General features: G+C 36.3%; 2 protein-coding genes across 5 annotated transcripts in view; both read right to left on the bottom strand.

The window, feature by feature from the left end:
* Positions 1 to 1,188, bottom strand: part of LOC100255802 (isoamylase 3, chloroplastic) — a 53,639-nt gene extending 52,451 nt beyond the window's left edge. Inside the window, exons 1-2 of the mRNA XM_059734262.1 lie at positions 1,177 to 1,188; positions 1,009 to 1,077 (exon numbers count right to left, since the gene is read on the bottom strand). Of these exons, the coding sequence (XP_059590245.1) occupies positions 1,009 to 1,077; positions 1,177 to 1,188 (81 nt within the window). The remainder of the gene's footprint in view (positions 1 to 1,008; positions 1,078 to 1,176) is intronic.
* Positions 1,189 to 2,715: 1,527 nt separating this feature from the next.
* LOC100260892 (uncharacterized) overlaps positions 2,716 to 21,014 on the bottom strand; it is a 39,709-nt gene continuing 21,410 nt past the window's right edge. For 2 of the 4 annotated variants that reach the window (XR_788174.3, XR_788176.1), the window contains 5 exons: positions 14,722 to 14,782; positions 14,244 to 14,626; positions 8,317 to 9,898; positions 6,901 to 7,314; positions 2,716 to 3,097 (listed from right to left, as the gene is read on the bottom strand). Coding sequence is in view for 1 of the 4 variants with exons in the window: in XM_002285706.4 (XP_002285742.1) it covers positions 7,068 to 7,314; positions 8,317 to 9,898; positions 14,244 to 14,626; positions 14,722 to 14,782 (2,273 nt within the window). In the remaining 3 variants the exon portion in view is untranslated. Of the gene's footprint in view, positions 3,098 to 4,044; positions 4,818 to 6,656; positions 7,315 to 8,316; positions 9,899 to 14,243; positions 14,627 to 14,721; positions 14,783 to 21,014 lie in introns of those variants that run through there. The other 2 variants (XR_788175.3, XM_002285706.4) reach the window with 2 other exon arrangements.

Below are 21,014 nucleotides of genomic sequence, written 5' to 3'. Positions count from 1 at the left end.
GCATGAATTTGGTTATAAATTTCAAATATTGGCTTATGAAAATGGTGTGTATCCAGACAACAAATATTTTCCCTAAAAAAATCCTTATTAATTACAGACTTGGACAATGGCCCATCCTGAAGTGAAGAATCCATGCCACTATTCTTTCAACAGATGAAGCACTCTATCAAAGAGATATAACACAAGCTCATGGTTTAGAATTTCCAACTAACCTCAAGAACATAGAATGTAGTAAGGGATCAACTTGACTTGCTCAAATGTTTGGAAGAAAATCCTTTGATGAATTTTGAAATAATTAAAAATATCCCAGTTAAACATATTATTTATTTAGTAGTTTTTTCCCAATATTGTTCGAAGAATAAAATTCAATCAAAATATTTGGAAAAAAAAAAAAAAAAGGTACTAATTTTTCTTTTAAAAAAAAAAAAAAAAAAAGACAAATACATGTAAAATTAAAGTTCTCTATTCACAACAACCTAGGACACATATTCTAGAGATTTCTGTTTTTAGCAAAAAATCTCATCTCTTGAATACCACAAACCTGATGCAGCAGCAACATTATTGAAAATAACAAAAAAACAATAGTTATTAAATCAGAAATGAAAAGGAAAATATTAAGGTTCACATGATCCGTAATTAACAGAGAGGGGTTTATGCTCACTCCTATATATACCTAAATCTGCATGGATCAAAGTTAGGCCAGAAGTTGTCATATTGAAAATAAATGTAAAGATAAAGAACTACGGCCACAGAATTTGTTTGGAAATGAAAGAATGGCAACTTCCCTTTTCTTGATGATTGGAGGAACTATGGATAAACAATAGGCGCGTGTTTATAATATCTCACCATTACTTATCAGGGTAAAAAAAAAAACCAACTATTGATAAAGAATGAAAGCGGATATGGAGAAGTTGCATAAGATCCAAAATATCCCCTTTTACCATTTAAATAATTTAAAACTGCTAGAATCCATAGGGGAATAAAGGGTGAAATCATGGTAGAAAATACCTCAAGCACACGATCTTGAGCATGTCGACCATAAGCATTAGTCGTTCTAGGCCTGAGACAGTCCCATGTCTAACCTACGCCAAGACTCCAGTCACATTTTCAATGCAAACGCAAAACTGAGAGAAAGTATCATCATCACGTATAGAAAGATAAACATGCCTTACTGACAGTTCTTTTCATGTTGCTGCCGGAAACTTTCTTACTTAGTAGCAACCTGTTGATGAAAAAAAAAAAAGAAAGAAAGAAAAGAAAAGAAAAGAAAACCCCCCCTGCGTCAAGCTTTCCTACTTGATTGCAATCTGATGATTAAAAGAAGAAAGAAATAAAAGAAAACAAAATCCTCCTGCGTTAATTAACATTTTCACTATCATCTTCCATTTGAACCGCTGGAAATATCATCCACTCACTTCGCATTTACCAAATTGTCGATTACTCTTAAGCCTAATGAAGATGCACCACTTACTCCAACCAAAATTTTACCCAGACACGCCTAACATTGGAAATTTGACAAATCATATGGTGGATATTAAATTTTCCAATCCAGATTCTCCGTAACCAAACAAAAATAGAAATGCACAATAACGGAAAATTATACCCCATTCCGATAATACGAGAAGTTCCGAAAGAAGAAGCACCGGAATCGCGGTTGGAAAGAGCAGAAAAGAGAGGAAACTTGGCGTTTGATTCGCCAACAAGTGGGTGGATCATCTTTGGAGTCTTTGGAGATGAAAGAAAGACATCCATTAAGCAAAAAGCATAGAGAAAGAGAAAAGTAGCTTTTCAACGGAGAAAGTCTGAAACTGAAGTCATTGAACTACTTTAATTTTATATACCCTTTTATGAATGCCTCCTTCCGGTGTTTCTTGATTCGGGAGCGCCACCGGAACCGAGTCACGTGAACGGATACGTTGGAATCGGTTCTGCCGTACACGTGTCAACGTTGTGAGGATACACGAAGGATAATATCTCGACTGAAGTGGGGCCGGATGGTCTCTTTTAAGTGATTACCTCAGAGTAGACTCCTTCGTCGGCATTCGGAAAGGGTGAAAAAGATCAGCTGGACGTCTATTCATTTCTTTGCCGACCGTACAACGAGGCCAATGCCAAGGTGTCTAATCTTCTATTCTTTCAAATATTCATTGATAAAAGACATCTCAAGATTTAAAGAATGTTATAGAAAGGTTCTTTCTCCTTGTCCTCTCAGATTCTTTTCTCTTGTCTATTCTATTTCCATTACATTTATAACATATAAATTATTTTAATCATTTTCTTCGTATCATTGATTTTTTTCTTTTTCCAAAACCTTTTATAACCCGGATGAGTGCAGCCACCTAAGTTATCATACTTGTGAGACAGAGAACTACCTCCATACCAATTCAAGCAGATTCAATACTCCGGAGCTCATAATTTTCCCATTTTCAAACTCGATGAAATCGATTTCAGCCGAGTTCAGCCAAAAAGTGTCTGCAATTAGAGCAAAAAAGACTTGGGCTAGAAAAGCATCCACTCATGATCTCACCAAACTGAAAAAACCACAATGAGAAGGACGTCGTGGGATTAACAAAATTTAACATCTGGTGCTATATCCCAGCAAGCAGAGCCCAAAGAGAATTTCTTAAATTTTTATTCCGGATGCTGCCGACACAAAGTGATCAAGCATCAAGAGAATGACCAGTCCTTAGCAAAGAAGTTCCTCGTGCGACCCTGTTGAATCATCAAAGAAGTTTTTCTTCTCAAACAATCAAATATTTGGATAGCATTGGTCAATTTTCACTGATTCTTCAGGAAACAAATTACCATTAAAAATTAAAATAAAATAAAATGAAAACAAAAACAATTTTTTTTTAAATGCGGATTGAGTTAGAAAGCTTCATGTTTGAAAGTTTTGCAAAATTGAATGTGCTTCACTTTCCTCCAGATATGTGCAAAAATCAAATAACTAGTCTGTTTCCTGGATCCTGGTTATCAATAACCACCAAGACCCTGCACGATGTCATATCTTGAGTGGTGTTTATTCACAAACAACAAACGTCTCCTTTGCTTTTCCTTGCACATACAAGACAAAGAATTGAACCCACAACACCACCAGCTGCATAAAATCCAGTAAAGAGTGTAAGAAGCAAAGCTGTAAAATGAAATAGCCATCAGGCTCATTAAGTACTCAAACAGACAAATGACTTTTTATTTTTGTTCCAGGAAAAGAGAGCACTTTTTTGCAAGGACATCCAACAAAATAGGAAAATTACAGAGAAAGAAGAGAACAAAAGACAACATATTACTTAAAGAAAATGTATTACCAAGAGGAGAAACCCTTCCAACTAGCATCGCTTACAGGACATTTTGGTTAAAGCTCACTGGTTACTACTCTAAAAAGCTTCACTCACAGTAACATGAAAGCATACCAAATTTGGTGTGATTTAATTAGGCACTCATGCACTTTAACTGTTAAAGTGTCTTTCAAGCATGTATATTTAACCTCACAGGTTCTCACTAAACCAATTATCTTGCCCTGAACGAAACCATATTTCAGTCTTTTCCCCATAGAACATGAACTTTGTTAGCTATACCATCAAAGTTGATCTGTAGTTTATACGGCTTATATTCATTTCATTGTGAAATTCAAATATCTATCTATCTATCTATCTATAGATAGATAGATAGATAGATATAGATATAGATATTTGTAATTTTGTTTGGGGACTGAATTAAAGCCTCTTACTGTATGTCCTATATCTCTCTTGAAATTGAAACTAGGGGTTTTACTCTTTCTTTCCCTTCACCTATTATTATTATTATTATTATAACAACCTATCAAAAATTATTATTATCATTATAACAGAAGAACCTTCCATGCCTGAGCCATGCCTGAGCCCTTCAGACTCATAATGAGATCACACCCACCACAACCATCACTGGGTAATCCAAGACATTCAACCAACGGCCAGGATAGAACCTAGGACCGTGCATCTCTACGAGACATCTTGGCATTCGCCCTAACCAACTAGGCATCCTAACAGACCATAATTATTCTTATTATTTTAATCAGAAACACTCCAGATCTTTTCTAAAAAGACAAAGAAGGCCAATACATCATTTTCACAATATATAACTCCGTCCAAGATAAGCAAAGGAACTCCTATACAAAGAGCCTCACAAGCTGAACTACCAAAAGATGTTACAAAAACTGAAGCAAAACTTGAACAGATGCTAATTACAACTTAAGGAGGCCAAAAATTTCCAACAAAAGATATCAAATGCTTTGCTACTCTTTTAGCAACATAGTCATCCACATGATTGGCTAAGTCCAGAACTCAACAGATGGAGCTTCCCCTCTTTGTAGCAAAAGTAGAATCACCCTCCACTACAAGATTGGACAAACCCAAATGCTTTGCTAAAATCTGAACATCAATAGCAAAGCTTTTAGTACTGAGCATTGATGATCTCTAATCACTCCACCAATCTCAAACTGCCCTAGGTACTCAAAGAGCATCCATCAAAGTTCAACTTGACTACTCTTTCACTGGACAATGACCATACTTGAGAGGTTTTTCCAGCCAACATCTTTGACCTGTACACAAGATACCTCTCTAAAAATATAAGGTTCAAGAGGGTTCCGCTTCACTAATAAAGGTTCAAAGGGAGGAAAATGAGTAGAACAAGCCCCAAACTGCATCCTCTTAGCATCTTAAATATCCTCGCATTTCTTTCTTGCCATAAGCCTTTGGAAGAAATCGTCATCATCACCACTGCACAGGGTGAAACCCAATCTATCCCAACAAGGTTGAACATTCTATGCCATAAACCCAAAGCTACAAGGCAATGAAAGAAAAGATGATTAGTTAATTCACCACTCTCCTTGCACATAATACACCATTCCGAATTAAGAGCTTTGAAGGACCTCCACTTCTAGAGCATATCATTGGTATTAACCCTCTTACTAGCAACAAGTTGTGCGAAAGCTTTTATTTTAGGTGGGGCTTTAGATTTCCAAATAAAATTAGTTGTAGCAAAAGGCACAAAGGTGGACAAAATGAGAAAGGACTTTAACAAAAGAACTAAGAACAATCCTGAAGAAGTTAAAGACCAAACTCCCACATTAGAATACAAAGGTGATTGGTACACATGGGCTATAGAAAACATCAAGAAAGCTAACTCCTCAATTTCTTGATCAAAGGGATTTCCATGAGACTTAAAATTCCAAGACAGAGTAGGGGAGGAGGTATGAAAACAATAAAGATAAAGGAATCTCTTGCCCTTACCACCCTAAGGAGATTTAGCATTGAAACAAGAAGGTGAGTATGCTTCTATGGAAAGGGAGTGAATAGAAGGTGACACGTGTTTTGAAGGCAATGACAAAGGGCATATAAGTGTTTTTTTTTTTCCCTTATGCTATACAAACATTTCATATATTAAAAAAATGAATAAAAAATTACAAAATATTTCCGATAAAAATCTCTTGAATTAATTTATAATAACAATTTTGTTAAAAATCAAATAGATATTATAAAATTAATATTTCTCAAGAAATATAATTTAAAAAAGTTTATAGAAAAAATATTAAATAAAATAAAAATTAATAAAAAAAAGACACAATAAAATATATAATTACAAAATCTAGATCATTAGTATAAAGAAAAAAAAAATCCACAAAAAAAAAAAAAAAAAAAAACCTCTCATATTTGCTTTTTGAAATTTGAGCAATTCTGTTTACTTTGATCACCACACCAAGTGAATTTCACCCATAGAAAATCAGGCAAAGAGAGAAAAACTATAGAAGATTTGGATAATAGCCTTCCAAGGACAATAATGTAACCACCCAACAATGGTGTTGGCATCCCCACCATTAGAATGTAACTCAAACACTTAAAATGATGGTATGTTGCATACCCCACTCATCTTTTTATACTCCTTATTTTTTAAAGAAAAAATTAAAATATAAATATGAAATTACTCATATAACCTCATTTTCTTTCACACAACCCACCCAAACCCTTGACCCTAGTCCTAATCTTCATCTATCCTTAAAAGTTATCCATATTCTTAAATCCCCATCTGATTTTCTTTCCATCCAAACACCTAAAATCAAAAAAAGAAAAAGAAAAATGAACGGGCAACATGTTTGGGTTTCTCCTTTTTTCTTTTCTCCTAAGTTTGAAGAGGAATATGGATTTAGATGTTTGGATAAGGAAAAAATAAAATGGAAAGTGGAAGAAACTGAGGGAGAGAAAAGGAGAAGAAATTAGGATTAGAGTTCTAGGGAGGGTAGATATAGATTGAAGAAGAGGGTATTGTGATCATCTCACAAGCCCTTATCTATTTAATAAAGAAATGGAAAGAATGAATGGTGTGTATGTTTAGTTCAAGGGGGAGTAGATCTAGAACTCCCCTTTCTGAATTTTGAGAGCAAGACCACCCCCATCTAGTGGAAAAAGGTGTGAATCAGAGCTGTTGCTATTTTAGCTCAATTTCAAGTTATTATCTGGTATAATAGCAAGCCAAGACACCAAAATATGTAGGTTAGGTCTTTGTTAACTTCCCAAAAAAGGGTCTCACTCTGGACCATGTTCCACAAGAAAAAGCAGCAATTAACATCAGCAGGCCTCAAATTAGTTTGCCCTTACAAAAGAAAAGGGCTAAAACTCATTCAATGGACTAACAGTTTCAAGGTCATTAAAATTTAAATGGTGTAGTGATACTGAGAGCTGCGGGCTTTTAGTACCCCAATAATGTCACAGTAAATTGTCCCATATTACTGAGAGTCACAATCTCTAAGACAAGTATATCTAAGTTCATAATAATCAGAAAAAAATAATAATAATAGTCGAGCTAGGATGCTAAATAATGTAACTGAAATTGTGGAAAACAACAATAAAAGAATTGCTGAGCATTTACCTTAAACACCGGCCCTAGCTCATGCATATAACCAATATCAGAGATGAAGCAGAAGAATGAAAGAAGCAGCAGTGACAGGCGACATGAAGCTCATGATGATTGCCATTTTTAAGTATTGGGACAAACTCTTCTATCTATATTACCATGTAAGACTGCAGCAAAGAAGACTATTTTATTGCCGAAGATGCAGAGGCTGCTGAGGCTTCTGCTATTAAGGAGACTGGTGGGCGAGCCTGCAAGCAAGCACCTATATCGAACAGATGCAACTCAGATCCATCAAAAAGGAGACAAACACCAGGAAGGACTACTTCTCTGCTGTCAGCATCATCAGGTTCAACTTTTATTGTACCCACCGCAGGAGATTCTTCAACAGGCCTTGTGGCAGCCTCATAGACAGGAGCTAGAGCATATGATCTGAAGAAAGGATTCAAAAGTCAGTTTTCGAAACTCTGAAATTGTATTGAGATAGCAGCAAAAAATAGAGAATATATATATATATATATATATATATATATATTAAAAGTGATTGCAAAATGTGCAACAAAATACACACGGAGCATACAAAAAAGGCCACAAGGCAAGCAAGAGAAAAAAAAAGGGAAAGCAACCACCAACCACCCTAACAATGACCAACCCCCAAGAGAGCTGCACTGACCGTATCAGGAGAACCTAAAAACAGAGAGAAACCACCAACAGAAGCAACCCTCAACCAAAACTGATAATGAAACAACAACCTCACAAAACGAGAATTGACTTCCTAGTGCTCCTCCTCCTTCCCCTGATAGTGAGAGGAGAACTAGTGTAATTAACCGAGCACCTAGTTTTCCGATTTCCCTCTCAAAACGGGATGATGAAGGAAGAATCCTCTTTCTCCCTAAGATCTTAACCCCATGCCCTTTTATTGACTCCAATTTCCCTAGAATGGAGCTGATCTCCTTTTCAAACCCCACAACCAGCATCCCCACACAATTGCTGAAATTGACAAACTTATTGGGAATGCTATCAAGATCCTCCCCCACAAAAACACATCCAAACTCCATGGCCTTAGAGGCCTCCATCTCCTCAGCCCTGACCACCAACTCCTTACCCAAAGATTATTCCTCAGTAATTACAAGTGACTGTCTTGTACTTATGAGAGTGACAAGATGCGCTTGGTGGATTTAGGTAACTCTTCCTAATTAAAAGCTTCCCAAAATACAACCTCCATCAATCATTTTGAACAGCCCAAAGAATACCATGCATAAGTGAAACATAAAGCCATACATCCATAAGAAAGTAATACCAAAAAGTCTTCATACTGAAAGATATGAGTTTTACACAATTAGAAATTTAAACCCTAATACCAAATAAAGGCAGCAAACTAGAAGCAGTAAATATGCCCCACGCAACACAAAAAAGAAGAGCATTAAGGCACACCTAAGAATGCTACCATCGAAGCTTAAAACTTCAGTCCGACTACGCTGTCGATTAGCAAGTTTTAATCTCTGATGGTCACTCAAGGCTCCAGCAATGGGAGACGAAGGGTCCAAAAGTGGATTCCACTTTCCGCTGGCATAGTTCATAAGTTGTTGAGATGAGTCCTTCAATTGCTCTTTTTGATGAAGAAGTTTTGCAGCAGGACCTGTAGCTTGGTACTCTGCACAAATATCACGCAACCTTTTCCTTAAGCATTGCATTGCATCATGATGTTCAGAAAGTGAATCTGCTTGAAGTAATTGTGATGAAACCACCCGTTTGCAAATATTATTGCACAATTTTGGACTAAAAAGGGGAACCCCAAATTCCACACTTAATGGGACCCATTCATACTTTTCATCATCAGGTAAAAAGTGATCTGATTCTCTTTCTTTGAAAAGTTTTAGTAGGCGTACATAACCAACTGTCCACAACTCTATTTTGTTAGCCAAATCAATTAACAATGAGTTCAAGTTCAAACATTCCTCAGCACTTAGTCCCAACTCCTTCCCTAGACGAGCAATTGATCCATCACAGTTCTTCAGGGGCAATGGGATATCCATAGTAACTATTCTTCCAGATTCATCAAGATCATGTCTGCTCAGGGGCTGCACCAGCACTGCTGAGTACTTTAGAAGTGAATTTAAACAATGTAAAAGTATACTTCCTTTAACTAAGTTTCCTTCAAACTTGCTTCCCAGTCCTCCAATTGCAGAGCCATCCCAAGACCAAATAAGCGCTTTCTCACAACCAGCCAATGGAACAGGAAGCAAACGTAAGCATTGCCCCTTCATCAGAACAACAGATAGAGGTCCACAAGCCACAGTTGAATATAATACCAATTTCATCCAAGGTGTCATAGATGAATAGGAGGGAGGACCAAAATGAATAGGACCTGTTGGTCCAGGCAGAACTGATGAAAAAGGAAGAGGAACCATAGAGACAAGAATATCATAGTCACGTAGGAACAACCGATCTAAAGTTGTTGATGGAAGAGCAGCCAAGCTTTCACAACGGAGGATATCCACACGATATTCCCTTTTCCTCCTTCGAGTTCCTTTTCCAACATCTGACCCCTCAGCAGATATCAGTTTCTCATCATTCTGGAAATTAGGCTCTGACTTAGAGTCCTCACTTGAGCAATTACCATCCTCTCCTAAATTGGTGGAAAATGTCTCATCACCATTACTTCTAACGTGTTCACGTGCAAAGTCATCAATATTCAATTCAGATTCATTCATACCAATGTCACCTGATTTGTCAGTAATCATGACATCAGCTATCAGTGAAGTAGCCTCATCACTTGTTGAAGCTACCATACCCATATTATCACAAGCTTCCTCTACTCCCTTGTCAGTAGCAACTCCTCCTGAGTGCAGACATTCAAGCACGCATCTGAGACTAAATACATGATTAGCAAATTCCTGCAATTCTCCTTCAAATTTGGTTCCCTCTAGCGTACTTAGATCCTTGCAAAGATCTGCAATGCTAGCATGACCCAATTTTCCCGCTTCATATAGTGTAACAGCATGCGACTTCAAGCCTGAAAAGGACATTTAAAAGTCATATTAAGTAAATTATGTCAAAACATAACAAAATAGTAAGATATAATACACAAAGACGCCACAGTTCTAAAAATGATATAAAGGTATTAATATCTGGTGCCAAATGAACTGACCATAATACGTCTCACTGATATATCCAACATCTAGGAGTATCAACAGGGATTTCACTTTGATATCAAATTTAGAGATACCTATTAAAATATCATAAACCCACAGTTAAAATTATCGATACTGGGAACATCATCAACATACTGAATTGAAGAGGAATTGAATAGAATAAGGATTCTTTCTAACTTAACAAGCTTCTACGGGTTTCCTGATTTATCTAAATGTACTTTATAGTAATATTAGATTTACTTCAAGATTATTTGGAAATCATTCTTCGTGAAGACAAGTTTGTATTTTGAAAGGTTTCATGGTGGTATTTATTCATTTGTAGAGCAGTGAAAGAAGGTTTCCTCAAAGGTTCCAAGGTGGAGGATGTAAGGGAGAGGGAATTGAGATTCTGCATATTCCTTTTGTGGATAATTATTGGTGGTTCTAAGAGGCTGATAGGGAACAGTTGCCTCATCTTAGATGGGCTCTTTTGTGCTTCGAGGTGGTCTTGCACTTCAAAGTTAATCTTGACAAAAGTGAATTCATCTTAGTGAGGATGTCAAACGTGAATTCATGCCAGTGAAGATGTCAAAGGAGGTGGACAAGATGGCTTCATGGTTTAGTTGCAGAGTGAGTCAGTTGCCTACTTATTTTGTTTTGCCTTCAAGAGCTCTTCGTGGTTTGGACCAAGTGAACGAAAAATTTAGGAAAAGTTGGCCTCCTAGAAGAGGCAATATCTATCTAAGGGTGATAGATTAACACTCGTAAAAAGTACCCTTGCAAGTCTCCCAAGTCCTTCATATCCAATTTTGTGATGCTAGAGAAGGTCCAAGTAGGGTCAAAAAGACTTGAGGAGGTCTTAAGCAAAAAGGAAGCTATTGTTAAGAAGATTCATTTGGCTCAATGGGAGATGGTTTGCCCCACAAGGACTTACAGTGACTTAGTTATTAAAATCTAAGTGTCTTTTAGTCCTTGACAAACGTTACTTATTGGAGATTTTTTACAGAGATAATTTGTGGAGAAGAGTTATCACGAGAAAGTGTGGGGATTTAAATAAAAGTGTGAGTCATGTTTGGTTAGCTAAATATCATATTAGATAAAACAAAAGATGAAACAACATATCCTATTAATATTTGGGTGGCAAAGAGATGTGATAAGTTATTCTATCACTTATCATATCCTATGTTCAACCACACATGAAATAGGATAAGTGATAGGATAACTTAGGCTTTGTTTGGTAACTGTTTATGAAAACAGTTTTCTTTTCTCCAAAATAAAAAACAGAAAAATACGTTTAGCATTCAAGAACTGAAAACAATTTTTTGTTTTTAAAGACAAAAAAACAAGGTGTTTTCAGATAACATCTTCTAGTTGTCTTCACTTGCTTTCTCAGGGCTATTTTAGAAAATAATTACACAAGTATGGAGAATGATTAAAAATAAAGCACTACATATAAAAATCAATTTTATAACATATTTAAAAAATAGAAAACAGTTTAAGAATATTTTAGGTTCCAAAACAAACTTTTGATCTACAAAACATCAAAGAACTATTTTCAAGAATTGTTTTTCAAAACTATTTTTGAAAACACTTCCCAACTAGAGTCTTATCCATCCTTTTTTTTATATTCCCTTTGTATGGGATTTTTTTTCATATAGGTAAAAACTGAGAATATACATTCCCTCTATATGAGATATAATAATTCTAAGTTGAGATATAGAATATAAATATCCTATGAATTATAAATTTATTCCTCTCATACATCTTTTTCAATTTTGTAAACCACTCATTTTGCAAAACAAAAAAAAAAAAAAAATTGATTAAAAAAATTAATTTTTAGTTTGAAAAAAATGAATAAAAAAAATAATATAAGACAACCTAAAATAATACTAATATAATGGAGGTTTTTAGTGTTTAAATTAGGTTTGTGTATTTGTGGGGAGGATTCCTCATCCTTTTCATAAACTCTTTATACATAATTAATACATCTCTTGTTTTTTTTATCAAAAATAAAAAATAAAAAATAATACTAATATAATTTATGATTTAATATAAACAAAATGCTTTTGCATATTTAATAACATAATGTAATATTTTTTATTTATAAATTTTAAGTATTTTAATCATGAATATTATTAACAAGGAAATAAAAATTACTCCAAATAATATTAAAAATGAGAGATATTTCATTTTTTTTTTCCATACCAAACAATGGGATACAATATATTTTATATTTAAAAAAACATTAAATGTTGAATGCAATATGTTTTCTATTTCATTTTTTATTCATTCTACAAATCAAACGTTGGCATGACATATCATATCCTATTGGATATGTTTTGATAAGCAAAAAGCATATATATATATATATTAATAGTGCCTAAGCAAATGACACAACAAAGCACACACGATGTATACATTTGGCAACAAAACAAGCAAGCAACATGAAGAGAGAAAAATATATTGTTTCTTATGCTTCTTCCTCAAAAAAACTCGTATGCAAACCTATTAGCAACTCTTTCATCGAAGAAGGAAATGTCTAAAAGATGCCAAACAGAGAAAAATATTGTCACCGCCCTCCCCCATTTTCCCATAATAAAAAAGAACATGATCAATTGATTCTTTTTTACTCTTCTATAAACAACAATGATTCATCATAAACCATCATCTTCTTTGAAGTGATCCAAGTTTAACATCTTCCACAAGCTTCTTCCTTAACAAAGCACACTTTAAATGGGCCTAAGAGCCACATGCATCCTTTGAAGGCAAAGTCACCCTTCATCCAACTCTAAAGTAGAATAGAAATATTTAAATAAAAAATTCACCTCCCAAACCAGCTTATCTTCACCTCGTTAAGCGTCCACATATCTTGAAGCCAGATAAGGAAACTCTCAACACTATTCAACTCTTGAACTTGGAAATATCCTATGAAGCCAAGGTTCCAAAGCCCCTGCCCACTACCTCCCTCCAAACATCAGCCACCATTCTTCTTTAGAGAGAGAGAGAGAGAGAGAGAGAAGTATTTTAAAGGCAGCATCAAACATCCTACCAAATTTTGATTTGTCTCCTATTGCCTACCACAAACCTGGTTCTCGGCTTACATGCCCTCCAACCTCTTCTTATTGCCTTCTAAAAACCAACTACATACCCTTCCTTCTCATAAAGGGGCATCAACCTCCCAACTATTCTCTATACGTTCCCACTAAAACCCTTCTCCCAAAAAAGTAAAAATCCCTCCCCAAAGCAAATTTCCAACAGTATTTCCCAAGGCTTTATTAAGAGAGAACAAAACTCTAATGACAAGAACACGTTTCATTTTTATGCAGACAAATGAACCATCACTTTATCACATGGGATTTCTTCTCAAGAGTTCCATCACCGACAGGAAGTCTATTTTATTTTTCCCAGTCTCAAAGCCACCATCCTAGGGACAACAAACAAAGACATGAAGTATATAGGCCAACTGGAAAGAGTTCTTTTCAGCATAGTTTATCTCCCACTCTTTGAAAGGTATTTAGGCCGACCTTTTCAAAACCTCTCCTTTAACACATCCCAAACAGTAGGGGACTTAAATGAAGCTCTAAAATGTAAATATAAGTAGGCGGTACTGGTAGGGAGCTTCCCCACCCCACAACACAAAAAATAATCTAGTTCCTCCGCATTAAGGACCTTCCTCATAGGAATTAATTTACTCTTTTCCAGATTAACTTCCAGACCTAAAGAAGCCTCAAAGAAGAGAAGAACCCAACTCAAAGAGATCAATTGCTCCAAACAGCACTCACAAAGAAGAATGGTGTCAGTAGTAAAAAGGACGTGGGAAACCTTCACTCCTCCCTTAGCTCCCACTTTTAGCCTTCCTCCCTACCTTTCTCAAAAGAACACCAAGGACCTCCTTAATTTAAAGATGTACAAGTGTACACCAGAGCTATACCATACACAAAAGGTTAACAAATAGATTACGAGTTTCAGGCCATATACTGATACAGATTTTACACATTCCAATCAAAAGATAATACTATTGTAATGAGAAAGGCCATTAGATTGGGCGAAAAACTAAAATAATAAGAATTTGACAACAAATAAAAGCCCCTTTAAAGTAAGAAGCACAAGTCAAGGTAGTCCATGTTTAGTGGAAATCTTCACAAACAAAAAATATATGTAAAAGGTTTCACGGTGAGAGAGCATCGAACTTTGTGGTTGACCGAAAGGAAAAAGGAAGGAACAAACCTGGTGAAACAGAACCCATCATAAGATAAGACGTTATATTAGCATCAACAACAAAAGCAAGACGTGTATGATTAGAAGCTTGTCTATAATTTTCTGTCCTCGAAATATCGCCTTGATGAACAGTATTCCCATCAATGGACATGTTTTCTGAGCCTGCAGTAGCATGAGAACCATCTTCTTCATCATTGAGACCAATCTTAGGATATCCAGGTATGATTGAATCTTCAAGAATAGACGATGGATCAATTACTTTAACTGCCCATCCCAAACGACAAGCAAAAGATGCAGCAGCCTGCAGATGGGGTAGGTCAGCCTGTAAAGTCGCAGCCAATTCGGCAACAGTTGCATTTTCACTTGAAACAACAAAAACAGCATATAGTAACCTGAATAATGAACTTAATACTATTAGGATCAGAAATACTACTAAAATAAATTGATAAGACAACAACATATCCATGTACTAAAATAACTGCCATACTCCTCAATAGGATCTTCATATGACTGCTCCCTGTTGGATACAAACCCTTCAAGCCTGGACACTGAACCATTACAAATGTTAAATATTTTAAATTGTAAAGAAAAAAATATTCAACAAAGCATTGACAGTAAAACAAAATGGATCCATTATGAAAGTTCAAGTAATGAAAGTAAGCTACAAACTACAACAAGAGAGGTTAATTCAATCCAAAGCTTTGTCTCTCTCCAAACTAAATGTAGAAGGAGGTTGTGCTACTGTTATTTCACGAGTGTCTAAAGGAAAAGAGCATCGTGTATAAATTTACAACTTTTGTCTAGGTTCAACACTAGGGTCAAAACTTTTAAAAATTAAGAGCTTAGTTAGCTATCAATTAACCCTTTTAATGGAGAGCAAAAAAAGAGATTGTGAAGAAGAAATAAAGCAGTTGTTGGCCACTATAGTGGCTAAACCCATATATAATATTATCTTATTATTGATGGATAAAGGAAAAAGAGCATTAAAATTAATGGATGAAAAAGAAAAATAGGTAGACATTAACACTAATTGGGAGGATATAGAACAATTGGATATGATCATAATTTCTTAAGAGTATCCTACTAGTGATAATGATGGTAGTACTAAAGATTATTGATGAAGCCAAACAGTTTGAAAAGAGAAACTAAATTAGAAACTATCAAGTATTAACAGTGACAAACAACTAATTTGGTTATAATGAATTGATATGGTTTTCCTTCTTCTTTTTTAACTTTCATGTGATTTTATTAGTATTTTTTTTTTTAATTTTTATATTATTTTTTTTTCATGGGTTTTAAAAACCTTTCGATCTTTAACAAAGCTCTTATGGGAAAATGGTCTTGGAGATAAAACAAGCTTTAAGGTTAGTTTGGGAACAAGGTGAAATTCTAGAAGGATAAATGGTGCAATAATATGCCTTTGAGGGATTCTTTCCTAGATCTTTATTTTATAGCCTTTTCAACAGATGTTTGGGTGGTTGATGCTTGAGATGGTAGTAGTTGAGGTCCTAGGTTTATCAGACAGCTGAATGACTGGGAGTTGGAAGAAGCAAATTTCTTTTTTGGGAGGTTGCATGATTATTCAGTCTCTTTAGGTACTGATAATATTATGGTATGGTTGGAAACAAAGAATGGTGACTTTTCAGTTAAACCTTTATCCTCCTCTTTGGCAAGTAGGAGAGCAGAGTCTTTCCCTCATGGTTTAGTTTGGAACTCTTGGGCTCCTGTAAGAGCTAGTTTTTTGGTTGGGAAGCAACTTGAGCCAAGATTTTGACTCAAGATCAGCTCAAAAAGAGGAGTTGGAGGATATCTAATAGACACTATTTGTGCAAAGCAAAAGAAGAAATGGGTGATCACATCCTCCTTCATTGTTAGAAAGCTCGGATTTTGTGATAGTTGATTTTTGCACTTTATGATGTTCAGTGAGTTATGTACCCCTCAATGAGAGGGATGATGCTCTGGAGTTCGGGAGGTTCCTTTGTTGTCCAAAAAAAAAAAAAAAGATTGGAAGGTTGCACCATTATGCCTTTTTTTATCCATCTAGGGGGGAAAGTAATAGGAGAGCCTTTGAGAATTGTGAAAGCTTACACCAAACAATTAAAAATTCTTTTTTGTATCTTTTTTGGGAGTGGGTTAGATTGTATATTGGGGATGGTTCTATGTCACTATTAGATTTTGTGAATTGGTTAGGCTCTTCATAGGGTGCAGTTGTTGGTTTTTGTGTATTCACGTCTTCTTGTTCTTTGGTTGCTCTGTATACATCATGTACACTTTTTAAAAAAACAATTAATACAGTCTTTATTTACCTATCAAAAAATTGTTAATCTATTTTATTTAAGTTAAGACTTAAGCTTTATCCCATGTCTTGCCTTCTTTGGGCAAAACACATCAAGACTGCCTTCAACCTTTTAAAAAAATTGCTTCACATATACATCAGCATTAAATTAGGAAATTAGGCAGCAGCACTACCTTCTTCTTTTTGTTTGTATTAGCCTTCGCTTTGTAATCTTCGGATGTACATGGGTTCCAACCCATTTTTTAGCACTTTTAGTGGTCTGGTTTTATCGAAAATATTCTAAATACAGAATTGATTGATAAGTATGTGCCAAAGTACCATTATTTTCTTAAAAAATTAAATCATAACAGACAATCAAAAGATTAGACAATGTTACCATAGAAAAGTGGACAAAGATGCCTAGTTAAAAACGTATCTTTCTAGAAATGTTTGGTAAAAGATTATATGAACCAATTTGAGAAGAACCTGACCATAATTCCAAGTATATAGATTAAATGACTTGCTGCCTAGAGTAACTAAGCTGGGATTAGATAAGGCATTTTTAGTTTTTTTGATAAGGAAAAGTATTGTATTACGAAGAGGCGTTAAAATAGCGACTCAAGATGTACAAAACAGAAAGGAAAACACTCACCCCCTAACAACTTAAACAAAAAACCATTCACAAAGATATACAAAAAACAACCCCTTCCTCAATGGGAACCCACCCAATCAATGTACTAAAAAAAGGTCGATGGACCATCTTTTATATACAATTTAGTCTCCGACCAAAGTGAGTAAAGAAAAGAAGTTTTCAGCCTTTGGATGGACAGCACATCATCTTCAAAGGCAATTCTATTCCTTATTTTCCAAACTGTCCAAAAAATGCAAAAATGACCCGCTCTTCAAACTGTCTTACATTTTTTTCCCACAAAGAATCCATTCCAACCCAAGAGGGTTTCCCTAACCGAAGAAGGAAACACCCAAGACACTCCAAAAAGAGTGAAGAGCATCTCCCACAATGCCCTTGACTTTTCACAATGGAGAAAGAGGTGGTTAATGGATTTCTCATCCGCTTGACAAAAATAACATCTATTTGCTAAGGCCTATCCCCTCTTTTTAACTTGGTCCAAGGTTAAAACTTTGCCTCATGTTGCCTCCCATGCAAAAAAGCTTACTTTTGGCTGCACACACGATTTCCAAATGATCTTCATTGGAAACAAAACTGAAGAGCCCGGCTCTAAGGCTTTGTAAAGTGACTTTGCCGAGAAAATTCATCCTTTGTTTTCATCCACCACACCCTATCCTCCTCTTCCAAGATCACTTTCTAACCACACAAGCATAACAGAAGGTCCTCCACCTCATCCATCTCCCAATCATTAAAAGACCTAGTGAAGCGAGGACTCCAACTCCCCACCCCTATTGACCCATTCCAAACATCCTTCACCCAAGCTTCTTTGGGATCAGCAAGGGTAAATAAGGAAGGGAAAGAAACACACAAAGGTGTAGCCCCACACCAAATATCCTTCCAAAAACTCACCCTTTGGCTATTCCCCACCACAAAGGAGAGTCTACTACTAACGATGTGCTCAAGCTTCTTAATCGCTTTCCACAACCCTACACCATACCCCTCTCTTACATCCCGAGAACACCACCCTCCTTGTTCCTCCGCATACTTCCCCCTAATTACTTGATTCCATAAGGCTTCTCTCTCATTTGCAAAGCACCAACTCCATTTACAAAGGAGGGCCTTATTGAGCATCGAAAGGCTTTTAACCCCCAGACCCCCTTTTCCCTTATCAAGACACACTGTTGCCCATCTTACTAAGTGAGGTCTCCGATCTAAGGCCCCACCTCCCCACAGGAAATTCCTCTAAATCTGCTCCAACCTTAATTTGACCACCCTTGGTAATTGTAGAATAAACATGAAGCAAAGAGTCAAGTTGGACAATGTGCTTCTAATCAAAGTAATTCTCCCTCCCTTAGCAATATATTGATGTTTCCACATAGCCAATCTTTTACCGAATCTCTCCTTCACTTTATCCCAAGCTACCACAAACTTGAAGGGAGCATCCAACGGCAACCCCAAGTAAGTGGAGGGTAAACTTCCCACCTTACAACCACGCTTAGCAACCAACTCCTCCACATTACCCACTAGGATCAGCTCACTTTTATCCAAGTTAACTTTCAACCCTGATATAGCCTCAAATCACATAAGTAATTAACTCCAAAAGGTCACTTGGTCCTCATTGGCTTTGCAAAAAACCAAAGCATCATCAGCGAACGGCATCAAATGCCGATTCCACAAAGATGTCAGCCAAAATGACCTCATCTAACTTGTTAAGACAAGAACATTTTTTTTTATTTTTTTTTATAGGAAAATTATTATTCCCATTGGAACTTGAACTTGGAACCTCCTTCCACAAACTTTCCCCAACTCTTTACCACTTGTGTCAAGCCTTAAGGGCAACTTTTATGGCAAGAACTAATGTATGGGTCACATGGCATTTCTAACCACTACAGATAAAATAAAAGGAAGATGTTCATATTGTATCTAGCAAATCCTTTCTCTAAATGTTGTAGTTCACATATTCCAAATTGACTCACCAATGTATCAATGGCATATATCAAAGGAATGGAAAGAAAAAATGAAATATTGATAAAAGAGATCGAGCAATTGAATATTTTGTCCTTTGCTCTTTGGGAGAGAGAACTGGAGGAGGCATCTATTATAGATATCTCTCATGCTTCATAATGATTAATGACTAGAACATTGATAAAACCATTTACCTATATTAGGCTAATAAAATGTCAATCTAGAGATAATTGGTATATAAAACTGTTGAGAGAGAGAGAGAGAAAGGAGAAAAACCTTATTCACATTCATTGTAATCTCTACATACAATTGAGAGATATATATATACAAGGCTAGGAGTCCTAACTACCATACATGTGACCTATATTAACAAGGAAAGATAGTATACTATACATACATTATATTCAACACTCCCCCTCAAGCTGGAGCATATACGTCATATGCACCAAGCTTGTTACAAATATATTTAATCCTAGGACCTCTGAGAGATTTAGTGAAGATGTCTGCTAGTTGATCATTTGAATTGACAAAACTTGTAGCAACACATCCTGATGCGATCTTCTCTCTAATGAAATGACAGTCAACTTCAATATGCTTGGTCCTTTCATGAAAGACTGGATTGGATGCAATATGTAATGCGGCCTGGTTATCACAGATGAGTTTCATCTGTTCATCCTTTCCAAATCGCAACTCCTGAAGAAGATGTCTCAACCATATGAGTTCACATGTTGCCAAAGCCATAGCTCGATACTCGGCTTCAGCGCTAGATCTGGCCACTACATCTTGTTTCTTACTCTTCCAAGATATTAGATTACCTCCAATAAAAACACAGTACCCTGAAGTGGAACGTCTATCTGTGGGTGAGCCAGCCCAATCTGCATCTGTGTAACCAACAACTTGAGTATGACCTCTGTTCTCGTACAATACACCTTGGCCTGGTGTACTTTTGATATATCGAAGAATACGGATCACGGCATCCCAATGGCTATCACATGGTGACTGTAGGAATTGACTAACAACACTCACAGGAAAAGAAATGTCTGGACGAGTAATGGTGAGATAGTTCAATTTACCTACGAGCCGTCGATATCTCCCGGGGTCTCCTAAAGGCTCCCCCTGTCCTGGTACAAGTTTGACATTCGGATCCATAGGTGTGTCTACCGGTTTACAATCTAACATACCGGTTTCTTCCAGGATGTCTAAAGCATACTTCCTTTGGGAAAGGACCACACCAGAACTGAATTGAGCTATCTCAATTCCCAAGAAATACTTGAGTTTCCCCAAGTCTTTGGTCTGAAAGTGGGTAAAAAGATGTTGCTTTAGTTTCTGAATACCATCCTGATCACTGCCTGTAATGACGATGTCGTCCACATAAACAACCAGATAAATACACTGCCCCAAGGAGTTATGATGATAAAAAACTGAATGGTCTGCTGTACTGCGAAGCATGCCAAACTCTTGAACAACAGAACTAAAACGGCTAAACCATGCTCGAGGAGATTGTTTCAAGCCATATAGAGAGCGGCGTAACCTGCACACTAAACCAGACTCCCCCTGAGCAACAAAACCAAGAGGTTGCTCCATATAAACTTCCTCAGCAAGATCACCATGAAGGAAGGCATTTTTAATATCCAACTGATAAAGAGGCCAAGAACACATAGAAGCCATGGACAGAAGCAAGCGGACAGAAGCAATCTTGGCAACAGGGGAGAATGTGTCACCATAATCAGAACCATAAACTTGAGTATAGCCTTTAGCAACTAAGCGGGCCTTAAGGCGATCAACCTGACCATCAGGACCAACCTTAACTGCATAGACCCAACGACAACCAACTGTAGATTTACCAGAGGGTAAAACAACAAGATCCCAAGTGCCATTAGAGTGCAGAGCAGCCATTTCATCCACCATTGCC

Source organism: Vitis vinifera, chromosome 18 (assembly GCF_030704535.1).
Source record: "Vitis vinifera cultivar Pinot Noir 40024 chromosome 18, ASM3070453v1".
NCBI lineage: Eukaryota > Viridiplantae > Streptophyta > Magnoliopsida > Vitales > Vitaceae > Vitis > Vitis vinifera.
The sequence above is the reverse complement of the archived record's forward strand: the minus strand, read 5'-3'. Positions and strand labels throughout refer to the sequence as shown.